The sequence below is a fragment of the Argiope bruennichi genome, chromosome 4 (assembly GCF_947563725.1).
Source record: "Argiope bruennichi chromosome 4, qqArgBrue1.1, whole genome shotgun sequence".
Taxonomy (NCBI): Eukaryota; Metazoa; Arthropoda; class Arachnida; order Araneae; family Araneidae; genus Argiope; species Argiope bruennichi.
Genome location: NC_079154.1, coordinates 80,431,927 through 80,446,612, shown reverse-complemented (window position 1 = coordinate 80,446,612; position 14,686 = coordinate 80,431,927). Strand labels below are relative to the sequence as shown.

The following is a 14,686-nucleotide window of genomic DNA, read 5'->3' as shown; positions in this document are numbered from 1 at the left end:
TAAAGAAAATTATCGATATTTATGCATATTTTAATAGCAGAATAAATGTAATGAAGCATACAATAACATGATCAATTATATTTGATAACTTACTAATATTTTATAATTCATAGAATTCACATTTTTGAAAATTTATTTATTTGGCAACTAAGAAATTAAGGTTCTTAATTAAAATGTCGAGGCCCCTACTCGACCTGGCGACCCCAGGCAGGTGCCTAGTCCGCCTATTCAGAAATCCGCTACTTCTTAGGAGGAGCCATAAAGACAAAACATTATAGCGCGTATTTGTCAAAATTTAAAGTTAAATATAACAAAGGAATGAAAATGTAAACTATACCTCAGATGACATTTATCCCTGCTCTTGCTAATAAAACAGTAAAAACCAAACCAAAACAATTTCATTTTGTTTTGATGTACATATTTTAAATTTAAAGAAATACCATTTTTATGCATTTAGTACACTAATAAAAGCTTGTCCTTTGAAAGTTTCATTATTTTTGATATAGTCCATAATTCATTATTATAATGTTATAGAATCTTAAAATCTATTTGTTCTCCAATTTACTAGCGAAGGTTTCTCTTAATACGAATAAAATCTAAAGGGAATTGAATGGTCAATTTTTTTCTCTAATTTACTATCAGGTGGGATCTTTTAATAGTAATCAAACCTAAATAAAAATAAACAGTTAATTTATAATTAAGTTCTGAAAGTATCAAACTATTCTAAAATCCTCAGGAATCAACAAATTCTAGTGCATCAAAATCAAATTGCAACATTTATCTAAACAGATTTAAGATAAGTCAAGTTAAATAAAAAAAAAAAAGTATCCAAATAAAGCATTATTGTATTTCCCGTTTCCAGTGTTAGGATAATGAAAGATACAGCTCGTTATTTTATCCTAAGAAAAACTATCTTCCCAATTGCCTGAGAACTGAATTATTATCTATAAGATGATTGAGTTTCCTTTGACACCAAATGCCTTGAAACATTCGAAAAGAATTTTCATTTTCAGCATTTAGCTTCATTTCCCGAATTATTACTCGATTTAAATTCAGTTTCCGATTTCAGAGTGTTTTCAGAATTCTTTGAGAGTGTTTACACCATATTCAAGGGTTAATCATAGGAATTTCAAATTACAACAAAAAAATTCACTTTTATTGTTTTACATATGAAATATGTGAGTAATTATTGTAAACAACTATAGTAGTAATAGAAAAAGTAATATTTGAAACAATAATTCTAAAATTTTGAAGAATTTTCATACTTTAGATAATCTTCAACTCAGAAAAACATTTTTGGAATAATGTTTATCTATGTATGAATATTTTAAAGTAAAACAAGTTGATCGGATTAAATTCTGCGAGTGTTACTTACAAAAAAATAGGTTTTTTTTTTTTTTCCCGTCACATTTTGGATTAAATCTACCGAAAGAATAACTATCTGCCGATCTGTGAACTCATGTGCATATAGGAACAACTCAAAACTTCAGATCCATAAAACTTATCGTATGATTTTTATCACTAGAATTCTAGACTTTCATCAAAATTTGACCAAATCAATCAGAGGAATCAATTACTGTAGGTCTGTTTATTTGTATGCATGTGTTTTGAGGCACATTGATTACAAATATAATTTTCATACAGTTTTAAGAACGGGGGGGGGGACTAAGCAATTTCATTTCTATTCATTGACAAATATCTTAGAAATTTTATAGAAGCTCTATTTACCAAAATAATTAAATTAATTGAAAAACATGCAAAGGATACATTTTTTGCCTTCAAAAGTTTTGATGATGAACTTTTAGCACAATTAATTCTAATTAAATCTTTTAATTAAAATTAATTGTATTAACAGTCTTTTACAATTTAGTCTTTAAAAATAAACCTTTGATGTTTTTGATTTTCATTTAATAGACTAGTCATTTAAAACATCTCACTGGATAAAGCTCGATAGCATAAATGATATGCACGATCTTTCCTATATTATTCTACGTTTCTCCAGACTTTTTTCTTCTAATAACCGGATCATATCAAGAATAACTCCGTCCCGCTAAAATATGTCTGGATTTGCTGAATGATCGGGATGCTAATACAGTATTAATGAGAGAATTATTACTGAATCCTAATGACCATCACTGACCATAAGTTATAACCCTTAGGGTTATACGTCATTGGAGTGGAAGCGACTCAACCTACTTTACCTACCAAAGATGCGAGAATCAGCTATCCAAGCGGGAGCTTCTAATTTCCATATATTGAGCTTCTCCTGGAGGAGTACTTTATATTGTAAATAATTCTGAATGTTTGGCAATAAATATTTAAAATGTTTACAAAATCTATGAAAATATATTTGTGATGCTGGGAGCCTTAGCGGATGATTTAATTATTTCTACCACGCACTCCAGAAAACTGATGACTATTGAATTTTCTGACTCTCCGAGTGAAGTGATAAAAATTCCAACACCCACACATACCTTTCAAAGAGACCTAAGAATCCCCTGCCTGAGCTCCACGTGCCAAAGAAATCCCTATCAGCATCTGAAAGTAAAATCACTGAACGGACAAATTCCTCTTTCTTTTGCGCTTGTGTCACAATTAGACTAACGAATCTCTTTTCGATTCTTCCCTGCACATAAAAGCGTCCCTTGTAAAATAAACTGAAGTAAATTTCAAAAGTTCCTTCTTTTCGACCATGCGTCTTCAAAATTATGTTTAAACACGCGCACACACACATATATAAGTTTTATTCTATCGTTCAATCGCCACGCCATCTATTTCATATTGGGTATTTCTTGGACGAAATGTTGTCTTCTGAATCGGATGAATTTAATATTGAAATTGGAATCTAAATACAACTCTAATAACAATAAACGTTAAATTCACCAGGGTTAAATCTTTTCACAGGTAACAAGTATGAGTATGAACAGATAGTCCAGGTTTAGTCTTCGTTATCTGACTGTAATTCAGAATTACAAAGTTTGTCCCCCCCCAAAAAAAAAAGATGCTTTCTTATAATTTCAAAACGAGGCGTAAAAATAATGAAAGTCAGAATCTACTGAAGACATATATAATTCAAATAAGAATAAAAACATAGAATTTTATTTGTAAAATTTTATATTAGGATGTCCCAAAAAAAATTCTTTCTCATTGCGCTATGAATGACCTTATCTGGCTCTGCTTGTCATTAGACGTCTATGCCATCTGTTTCAGTCGTACCAGAATTCTACTACACCCCAAGCTGGGACTACATCCCCCCAAAAATTCTTTTGTCCATTTGGTGGAATCGGAAAGGCGTAATTATCTACGAGCTCCTTCCTTAAGTTGAAACAATAAATTCTACGGAATATTCTCATCAACTGGATCAATTGAAAGCTACCATAGCAGAAAAAAGACCACAATTAATGAACCGTCGAGGCGTTGTTTTTCATCATGACAATGTGAGATCACATATTGCATTAGTCGTAAGAGAGAAGCTCTTACAGTTTGATTAAGATGTTTTACCGTATCCTGCATACTCTCCAGATCTCGCTCCACCTGATTATTACTTCTTTCTGTCCTTAAAAAAATTCTCTTCGCTATAAGCGCTTTAAATCCATCAGCGAAATAAAAGCGCACCTTGAAGATTATTTCTTGTTCAAAACACAACAATTTTGGAAAGAAGGCATAATGAAGCTTCCTGAAAGATGGAAGAAGATAATAGAACAAAAGGGTTCTTATATAACAAAATAAATAATATCGTAAACAGTAAATATTGTGTATTCATTTCATATTAGAAATAGGAAAGAAACTTATGGAACACCCTAATACTATAGAGAAAAATGCAGACTTTTTACCATTGCGTTATTTCGTGTTGAATATTCCTTTTGTGATTGTTCAACACAATGAATTTACATTAAATAAAAATAAAAAAAGGATAACTGTAATTCCATTTTCTGTCAACAGATTATTCAGAATGGATAATAACAGGTGTGATATTGCAACATGTTTCAGAATAAATATCCAAATATGTGTTTAAACAAACATGGAGTTTTAAATTGTCTTTGAGCATTTATTCATATCATATTGTGAAAGTAATTCCTTTTGTGTTGAAAAAAAAAAAGAATGAGAATTCATATTCATACAAAAACTACATCTCTCTCTCTTTTTTTAATACTATTATCTTGAATGCGAAAAGGATCGTGATAAAAAAAGGTAATTTTATTAAATGGGGAAAACAGATCTAAAGATATCGATGAAAATTTGTTTCCAGCAGCCAAGGACAATGCATGCTTTTGACAAAAAGTAGCGTTTTGCGCTATACATAAGCGCGGGGTGGGAAACCAGGAAAATATTGCCATTGAATATTTTAAAACGAGGTGGCATTATATATAAAAACACTGTTTTAATTTTTTAAACTTTTAATATGATGAGTTCCCACCTGAAAATAATTTGCCTTTTTTGGATTTGCATAATGTTTGGCCATGAGCTGAACTTTGCAAAATCTGAGATTGGAGAAGGAACCATGGATCTCAAAGATCTGGACAAATGCTTCAGAGCGACAACATGTTTAGGTATGTACGCAAGATTACATTTTAAATAACGTTAAGAAAAGAAAAAAAAATTCTTGAAAATTAAAAAAAAAATTTTTTTTAGGGGGTCCTTAAATCGAATAGAAAGTTTATTTTACGTTTCCTTCTTTAATGAACTGATGTTAATTAAATCAAACTGCTAAAAAAGTCTTTGCATTTTCTAATTATCAATTTAGATAGCATCTTTGTCAAATTTTGGCTCTTCAGACGTGCTATATCCTTTTAATGGTGGACATAGAATTGTCAGAAAATCAATAAATTGGACAGAACGATATTTCGTCTGACCATTGGAAGGTGGGAGGACTTGATAGCTATTTTATGTTCTATCAATTTTCTTGTTATATATCTATAATGAGGTGGGAAACTTAAATACCTCCATAAAGTTCGGTTCTTCATCACTTCATCAGTAATGAAGCAGAAGAGGGCCCAGTCTTTGCCCAGGGCCCCAATTAGGTAAGTCAGACCCTGGCAGTTGGATTACTCTGTCTTCTCTTTTGGATAATAGATGGCGACTCCTGATTAGGCACGAATCCCATAGTGCATTGCGATTGTAAATAAGGAGATGAAATGCTGTTCTGAAAGAGAGATGCGCGCATTCATGTTCAGGTCTTCATGTTTTGTGTGAAATGTGATCATTAAAGAAATTTTCCCGAAAACATGGGTCCTCTTGCTGGTAAAAGTAATAAAGTGGGTGCAAGAAAAATTTTAAAAATTATTTCTTGACAAACGATATTAAAAAGAGAAAAATTCAAAAATAAGGCAACAATAAAAAAAACAGTTCAAATATTATTTTTCCAGCTAATTAATTATGACTATGCTTAAATTTTATTTTTAGGAACTTCTAAATAGACTCGTTGATTGCAGCGTATAAAATATACATAAAAATGTAATTTTGACGGAATTATATCACAGCAGAAAATTCTTCAGCTTCTAATTTCACTTTTGAATACGAGAACGAGTTAGAATTAGACTTTTTGAATACGAGGTCTTTTACACAATTGTTATTCTCTACGACTCCAGAAGCTTTTCAAAAACAAGTGTTTTGATGCTTTTTGTAGTTTCCTCTGGGTAAATTTAAAAATTTGATCAATATAGCGTGCAGTTCCAAAATCGTTTGACGAATTTTCAATGAAATAATTTAATCATCTATCGGAGATCTTTTTCTCTTTAACAAATATATGTTTTTATTAAGAGACCTTACCGCGTGTGAGTGAGAAAAAATTCATGATACAATACAATACAACATTTGTAATGTTTTTTTTTTTAAAATGAATCAATATTTTTTCTTTAAATCAGAAATTGAGGAGTAAAAACATGAAGCAATATACTCTAGCCAGGAATCCCAGATAAAAAATGGACCTTAAATCAAGATTTTTTAAAAATATTTATTTTTCTTTTATTTTTTATTATTTATTATATATCAATAATTAAGATTAAATTTAATCTCATTTTGATCTTTATGATTAATTTTTAATATTATTTTTTATACTTATTACGTATTGAAAATAATATCTTTTAAAAAATAGTAATGTACAAAGTTATTTTGCTAAAAAAACCCTCTTCGTCCTATAAATTCTTAACTTCTGCCGATGAAATTTATATCATGTATTTAGGATATAAAAGTAAATTTGCTGAATTCAGCGAGTCCTTATTATTTATAAAGATTAATTAACTGATTGCAAAAATTGATTAATGTTACCGCATTAATAAGGGCAGTATTAGTAAAAATGAAATTATAATGGTTAAAATTATTTGAATTTAAAGTATTTCAAAACATATTTATAGAATCAAGATAAATCAGTAAATATATATATCAGTATATATATATAGTTTAGTCTTGCATCGTTTTAACTATTTTCTCTTTACTGCGATACTGTATTATTATTCAAGCGTCTTACTGAAAAGGCAAATAAAATTATTTTTTCATTTGCAGATGAAGAATTTATAGAACTTAGGAAATGCTACGCCATGATGGAAGAAGAGGTAAAATTAAATTTTTAAATTAGTATTCTTAGTTATTAGTATTATTAGTATTCTTAGTTATTAATTTTTTTAGTCAATTAGCATTCTTTAATAATAATAATTCCTGGCGGAGTGATATGAAAGAACACAATATAAAACTTAATATATAAAAAGTTTTAAAATAAATGTGGACCTCATTGATACTTATTATTAGTAAGATCTACATTATTTAATAATAAAAAATCAACTAATCGCAACCAGCCATTAAACCTTTAGCAACCATCCATTTCGCTAGAAATATTGATTATGTCTAACATTCTTGTACAGCTTTGATGTTTGTGATTCCCTGAAAAAAATATTTTTAAGCATCAAATTCTGATATTCTTTAGAGTCGTGGTGCTTTAATAACCTTACACTTGTTCTATTTAATTTATAAATGAATCTTCCTGATGAGTCAATTTCCATTATTTCAAAGTGATGTCAAAAACATAATCATCCGAGTAATCTATCATCTAATTCACTTTCTAATCTACTTCACTTTCTTATTCACTACGCGAACAATAAGCAGAATCTTTCCTTGACTTTCAAAACAGAAGAAAATCACACGATCAAATATTTAATGAAACAATGGAAATGATTTGAATTTCATCACAATAATGAAAAAGATTGAAGAAAAAAAATAAAAAAGATGTATTTAAAAAAATTGTGAAAATTCAAGGAAACATTTAATGATAATTAAATAGCTTTTATTAAAAAATAATAAAAAATCTTTTTAATTAAAATTAAAACAATTTTTTAAATTTTAAAATAGCATAAAAATTATTTTGTACGGTAATATTTTCTAAAGTTATCGCAAGTCAATAATTTATAATTTATTTTGGTGCTATTTAGACTAAAAATTGTTTGGCAATAATCTGATAAAATATTCCGTTACCAAAAAATATATTAAAAAATTGTCAAAATTCAAGAAAGCATTTCATGACAATAGAATTGCTTTAACTAAAAATATTTTTAACAAATTATAATTAAAAAGATTTTTTAATTTTCAAATAGCATAAAAATTATTTTGTACAGTAATATTTTAGAAAGTTATAGTAAGTCAATAATTTATAAGATAAAATCTGGCATAAGATTCAATTAATGAAAATATAACTATACAATTTCTAAAAAAGCTAAGGTGCACATTTCCACTTCCCAAAATATAATTGTACCATATTTCGTAATTAGGTTAAGCGATTCGGTTAATAGTGCACCAGCACACTGAAACATTTATAGGCAGACACAGAGACGCACATCATCCTCTATGATTTGAAGAGAATAAGATTAAAAATTGTCTGGCGATAATCTGATAAAATATTCAGTTTTTGGTTAATCAATCATTGTATACAATGACAACGTAAAAAACCTTATACCAATTCAAAGAATATGTTTTTTTTATTTGTCATTGATAAACCACTAAATAAAATACCCATGAAATTTTTAGTATGTGGTACCCTGTATCACTTCTAACAGGGCATAAAACAATTTATTTCTATATGAATATTTTTGAAAAATAATTTATTTAGGGCATTATTATTATGAAGTGTTTAAGAAACTTATAGGCAATATCAATCAATCATTTCAATTTTTTTGCAATTAATAATTTTGCAATCTAAATAAACTTTTTTATTTTCTGTATGTGGTGATGTCACTTCTAACAGGGCATAAAACAATTTATTTCTATATGAATATTTTTGAAAAATAATTTATTTAGGGAACTATTATAAAGAAGCATTTAAGGAAACTTATAGCCAGTATCAATCAATCATTTCAATTTTTTTGCAATTAATAATTTTGCAATCTAAATAAATGATTTTTTGTATGTGGTGATGTCACTTCTAACAGGACATAAAACAATTTATTTCTATATGAATATTTTTGATAAATAATTAATTAGGGCACTATTATAATGAAGCGTTTAAGGAAACCTATAGGCAATATCAATCAATCATTTTAATTTTTTTGCAATTAATAATTTTGCAATCTAAATAAATTTTTTTTCAGGAGACTCAGAAGGCTATTTCCATAATCAAAGAGAGCGCTGGAAGGGCAAATGTAGTATTCATGACAAATAATGTTGATGGAATGCGAGATGAATATTGTGCTCTTAATGAAAAACAAAAGGTATTAACAAAAGTCAATGATAAAATAAATATTTACAAAAAACACGTTTTTATCAGAGTACTAGAAAGTAGAAAATATTTTTAAACAAAAATTTCAAAGAAACCTACGTTTAAAATTTTTGATGTATATTTAGATGTTCCTACTGATTGTTTCGAGCTTTTTTTCTTAAGTTGCTCGTTGTGACTTCATTTTCTTATAGTCATATCATTTTCAGTTTTATGATTTACAAATTTTTAATTTGTTTTCTATTTAAAAATTTTTGTGTACATAGACGCGCGCGCGTGTGTAAGGTTTTTTCCCCATTTGAAGACAAGCAGGCGTTTTTAAGCAATATATTTTATTCTTCATGGAAAAAATTCAACTTTTATCCATTTTTAAAATTTCTTTGTAAGAATCGTGACTAGGCGGGAGACGCAGTGCTATGTAAGGAAAAAGAGAGAATGTGAAAGTATGTTGAACTTGTATGGTTTCAGAAGGGAATTTGAAGCAGCGTTTTGAGTTCAACACGTATTAGAGTCAATGTAGATAAATAAAGCCCTTTGCAACTCAGTCAGGCTAAAGTGATGTCTGAGTTCGAGTGATTAGAAAATAATTACTTTTAAATGGCTGGTGGGTTGAAATCATTTCGTGCGTGAGGGTGTGTAAAACAAGACGGAAGAAACAATTTCTTTCTTTTATTAATTGATTTTCCTTCTCACTTAAAATATATTGTTACGAATCTGTAATGCTGCTTTCCAGCATAGTTGGTTCTACCATCGGAAAGAATGTTTTACAGTCATCTGTATTGGACGGAGTCCGTGTGTCGCGTTGGAGGTCCCGGAGCTTGGCGACTTGACGACGAATTTGTCGACTTTGGCGCCAAAATAGATTATACTTGAAACACCGAGAATTTTCCCAATCCGTCCAGTAGGAACCGAGTTACGCCTCGAACGTTCCTAATTGGTTGAGAGGCTTCTAGCCCCGCCTCCTGTGACCTATAAAAGGATCAGCCTGCAGCTGCCGGGTAGTAGTCGTAGTCGGAGCCGACGGCAAAGAACTGGCCTTCCAGAGGAAAAGCGGAGCAGCGACGGAAAGAAGCTAGTGCTGAACTAAGCTGTGTGCTACTGTCTGCAGTAGAGTCTGTTGTATTCTGCTGTTTTGTATGCTGCACGTCTCGGCTGAAGATAATCGTCTTCTGTACTGTATATAGTTGTCGCCTTTGTGCTGTCTTGTGTGTTTTCGTGTAAATAAACGTCGTTGTTTTATTTTCTACTGCCGCATGGTGGTTGAGCGTTCTTTACACCATATAACTTCCACTATCCAAACGAATCCCGGAAATGTCGTAACAATATGCATATAAGTTGATTAATTACATAATTTTGTAAGTAATCATTCCCTTCCAAATAAAACACAACGCAATAAAAAGTTTAATCGATGAACTGTAGGTTACTAAAATAAATAAAAACAGTTTCACTTTCTTGAAATCCGAGTTGCATATAGCTAACAATAGAGCGAGATATTTGCATTAAATATATGATCCGCTTTCAACAATAAAAGAATATGATGTCGTGTAATAAAATAATGTTCATTTTTGTTTCACAGGAAGATATGTACAAGGAAGGATTAGATCCACTGTTGGATATGTATGCAGTAAGTATATTGTAATAGTATCAAAATGTTAAAAAATGTATTATCGATTAGATTCTGTGCAGAAAATGCTTTCCTTTACTGATTTGGTTTTTATATTAAAAATACACCAGATGAATAACTTTACGAATTCAACATTTTCTGATCTTCTGGCTAATTAGAGAAAAAATAATCCTTCTTTAATCTCTGGTGTACATAATGTAGAGAAAGTGTTGGAATTGATAAAAAATTCGATCTCGAAATTTCGACGAATCTCTACGTTTTGGACCTCCTTGAGTTTAAAAAACGCTTTTTTTTTTTTTTTTTTTTTTTTTTGCATTATGTTTAATTGTTTGTATGCAATAATTCGAAAACGCTTTGAGCTAGAAGAATGAAATTTGGTATATAGATTCTAGACCAAAATTTGTAGATTTCTATCGAATTGTGAATGAAATCCGTTGAAAAGGTATGTGACCATTGATGATGTATCTAAACGCCACGAGCTTTGAAATTAAATTTTTAAAAATCGGTACAGTAACTTTGACAGAAAGAATGCATCAGGATTTTTTATTCTACAGGGAATTACATATAAGGCAGTAATGTTTTTGAAATTTCTCTCGAAAATTGGAACTGCTAGAACATTTTAAGTCGGTGGGAGTAGATGACTTTTGATGGCAAATCTAAGAATTAAAAAAAATTGATATAAAGCAAAAGTTTTCGAAGTTAGCTCAGTTATTATAGCGAGGGAGCTCGGTTGTGTGTTTTTTACTTTTATTTATTTATTTATTCGTCATGGAGAATGTACTTTGAAGTAGTGCTTTCGAAACTTCTTTCGGAAATGAAAGCAAGCGAGACAGACTACCAGTGATAATGTTTCTAGGGATGATGAGCTTTCATGTGGGAAAAATTTGCGGAATCAGATAAGTAGTTGGAATTGAAGAATTAATTCTTCGGGTTTTTTTTTATTAATGTGAATACAAAGATGGGGCAAAGTAAATAAGATAAACAGCAGAAGAACAATTAACTGTGCAATGACTTTGTTGAGAGAAAAAGCACGTGTATGAAACTGATGTATCAGGATGAAACAGAAAAACTATCTTCGATCGTGAATTGTGATTATCAGAATAATAATACAGCACATACAGTGACATGTGATGGCTTTAAATATCCATGATCTATGAAGTCAGTAAGAAGTGAGAGTCTTCGTTCTCGTTAAAGTGTTCTGAGGGTGTTCCTGAGAAGGCAAAATCTACTTTACTTAGCTCACAAACTCAATAGAGACTGAATTATATTCGTTTTCTATTGATGACAGTACATAAGCTATTATTCATAATAATAATTTATTCTAATTTATTAAAATCTATTCATCGATTTTTTTTTATTTTCATTTACAATTATTATTATTTATTAAATTATAACTATTACCACTTATTTTTAATTTGTTACTCAAATATATCATTTTTTTCATTAATATAAAATTTGTATTTGATACAGAATTTTCTTTAAAATTTTTAGCTTTATTGCATGTCGTACAAGACAAAGAAGCATTGTGACCGTCTAGAAAGTTTTCTGGTAAGTATATCAGAAAAAAAAATTTCATTGGTAAACACTTTCAGCTGTATGTGATGAGCGAGGATAGAACCTGCGACCTTGTGGTTTGCAGTCCAGTAACATAACCATTATTCAAAAGCAATTGCTCGTGCAGCTTAGTTGTTAACTGGCTTATATGCCATTCACCACAGACTCTCCCTCCAGTGAGTTGGAAGTGAGACGAACGATATGGCTGTTGAGTGGTGATGTATTTAGTTGTTGTCTAATGGGCCTGTACCCAGTTGAGTAGAGCCACGCGTTATGGCGAGCGTGTGTGGGTGAGTGATTGATGATGCTGTGTCACGTGAGTGTGAAGGTTCGTCGTCCGAGGTCATCAATTTAGCGGTATGAGATGCGTGAAGATAGAACCTGGGACCTTGTGGTTTGCAGTCCAGTAACATAACCATTATGCAAAAGCGATTGCTCGTGCAGCGTCGTTGTTAACTGGCTTATATTCTATTCACCACACATTTCATATGAGTAAAACCACAAGAAAGAAAAGATGTAGTGTAGAAGAACAAGGGGAACTATCAATTGAACTTCGAGATTTTGAACTTTGTTTGATGACGTGGACGGCATCCATTTCACTCTCCAAATTTCCACACTACAGCAACGACTGAACTATCATGCATGACAGATTTAATGTGCACGATATCTTGTCTCATGTCAGATCTCCGGTGTAAACAGCAGACCAGAAACGTTGCGAAAAAAAATTTCAAATGTTTCTATTTAAAAAAAAAAATGATAAGTACTTGCAAATCAAAATTTACAGGGATTTTTCCGATCTGATTATTTTACCAGCAACTTTTTGAGTAGTACGATTAAGTTTTACTTTCTTTGATTCAAGTAAACCTGAAATTGATGTGAAACATTTTATAATAATAGAGGCGGAGAGATTTTTTTTTTTTAGATTGTATATCCTTATTCTGCTGCAATCTCTCTTGATATTATATCGAACTAGTGATGGTCATTTTAGATACACATACTGTTATGCGCGTTTTAACTTTCTTGTTTATAAAGTATACAAAGAAAAATCAGTAGACTTCCTGCAGTCTGAAAACTATTTTTGATATATTTGTCAATAACTTTAACTTTGAACACGATAATTTTAAACAGATTGAGTTTTATGAATAATTTTTTATATGTTTTTAGCGCCATTCGTATAGGATGAAAATTTCATTAAATTATCCGACCAACTGATTATTATTAAATTTTGAAAATATTTTATAAAATGTATTGTCATCCGGAACAGGCAGGAATGCAAATTTCAAATAAATAGATTAATGAAAAATCAATTACAAAATTCTATATTAACAAAAATGTAAAATAATCAAAAAGCATTTAAAATATTTAGTATTAAAGAACACTTTTTTTTAATATATCCCCCCCTGGGGGGGTACCTTAGAAATGTGAATGACAATCTTTTGGTTTGGCGGATGTTTCTCCTTTCTCGATTGGATACATTGAATGTGAGGTTGAGTTACCTTCACTTCCATGACAAGACGCATCTTCTTCTACAAAAGAGTACGTGGCCATTGATGGCTGTTTACATTCAACTTTAGTTTCCGACGACTGTCATTTTATGTACACCGGATGCTCAAACATGGCGGATTAAATATAACGCAGTTCTTTGAATTAAACTCTTTTAGAGGGAAATAAAGCAAATATTCGTAAACTTCTTTTCCAAATTCAAGATGTTTGCCTCTAATAATTAAATATAATTTTCTCTCTTTTCAGGATTGTGGTTTCAGTATAATGGAAAGATATGCAGAAGAAGGCAAATGCACGAAGTCAGAAGATACAGCGGAATGAAATTCTCAATATGTTCCTAATTGTGGAAAATTATACCCATAAATCTTTGAATTAAAATATATAATAAAGTCTTTAAAGATGAAAGGATTTTCGTAGTTTGTATTTCAGGATTTTTTACTTTTAGGAAATTATTAGACTTTCTCAATCCAGTTGGAAATTAAGGTACAAAAAATAATTTCGAGATTTATTTTCTAAATCCTAAAAATAGTAAACGTCAATAACATTGTTTTGCATAACTTATAGGAATATTTCAAAAGTTTTCTCATTATGTGGTCTATCAGATAAAACATATATTGTAAACTGCGAGTTGTTCGTATAATATCTGTAACCATATGTAATTCTTTAAATCGTGAACCTATGCATTAAAAAATTACACAAAAATATCATGCAGTGCAATCAATTAAGTGTTGCAAAAAAATTATTTTTTAATGTAAAGAAAAAAAAACATTTTAAAAAACATCCTTGAATATGAAAAAGAATTTCTGTGCGGTGTTCCCCGAACATAAATCAGAACATTTACCACAATTTCCACAATGGAACATGATAAGTGCTATAGATGTATTTAATCAAATGTATCAGAAATTATTCCACAAATTAGCATGCATATGAATCATAAAGATAGGTTAAAGGTTATAGATTATGCAATATACAAGTATATAAATAAAACGTATTGTATGGCGAAGAAAATATCCTCCACTGGTATTCAGTTTTAATTACAAAATTTTCTTCATCATATCGCTTTAAATACGCCTCAATCTTTAATATGAAAGGTTGGATAGTTAAGGCCGTTTCAGTTACTATAATTTATCTTCGAATTAAGAAGATAAAAACTCCTCTTTCTTGAGAATTGTAATTTGGTTTGACGAGTATTATTCAATCAAAAACGAATACATCAAGTACTCGTACTTTCGCAGTACATAATAGTCTTTATACAGTTAAATACAGATATGGAGGCCTTTTTCGAAACATCTTACATGATTTCATAT

The 14,686-nt window shown here is 30.1% G+C and overlaps 1 protein-coding gene across 2 annotated transcripts; it reads left to right on the top strand.

Annotated features, from left to right (window-relative positions):
• The first annotated feature begins 4,392 nt into the window (after positions 1–4,392).
• On the top strand, positions 4,393–13,784 carry LOC129966900 (uncharacterized). 2 transcript variants are annotated; one of them, XM_056081511.1, is made up of 6 exons: positions 4,393–4,550; positions 6,502–6,551; positions 8,574–8,693; positions 10,275–10,322; positions 11,814–11,870; positions 13,626–13,784. In XM_056081511.1, the coding sequence occupies exons 1-6, from the start codon at positions 4,403–4,405 to the stop codon at positions 13,698–13,700; spliced, it is 498 nt and encodes a 165-aa protein (XP_055937486.1). In that variant the 5' UTR covers positions 4,393–4,402; the 3' UTR covers positions 13,701–13,784. The 2 variants fall into 2 exon arrangements, with proteins under 2 accessions (XP_055937486.1, XP_055937487.1); XM_056081512.1 differs by lacking the exon at positions 4,393–4,550 and adding an exon at positions 5,169–5,255.
• The last annotated feature ends 902 nt before the right edge of the window (positions 13,785–14,686 follow it).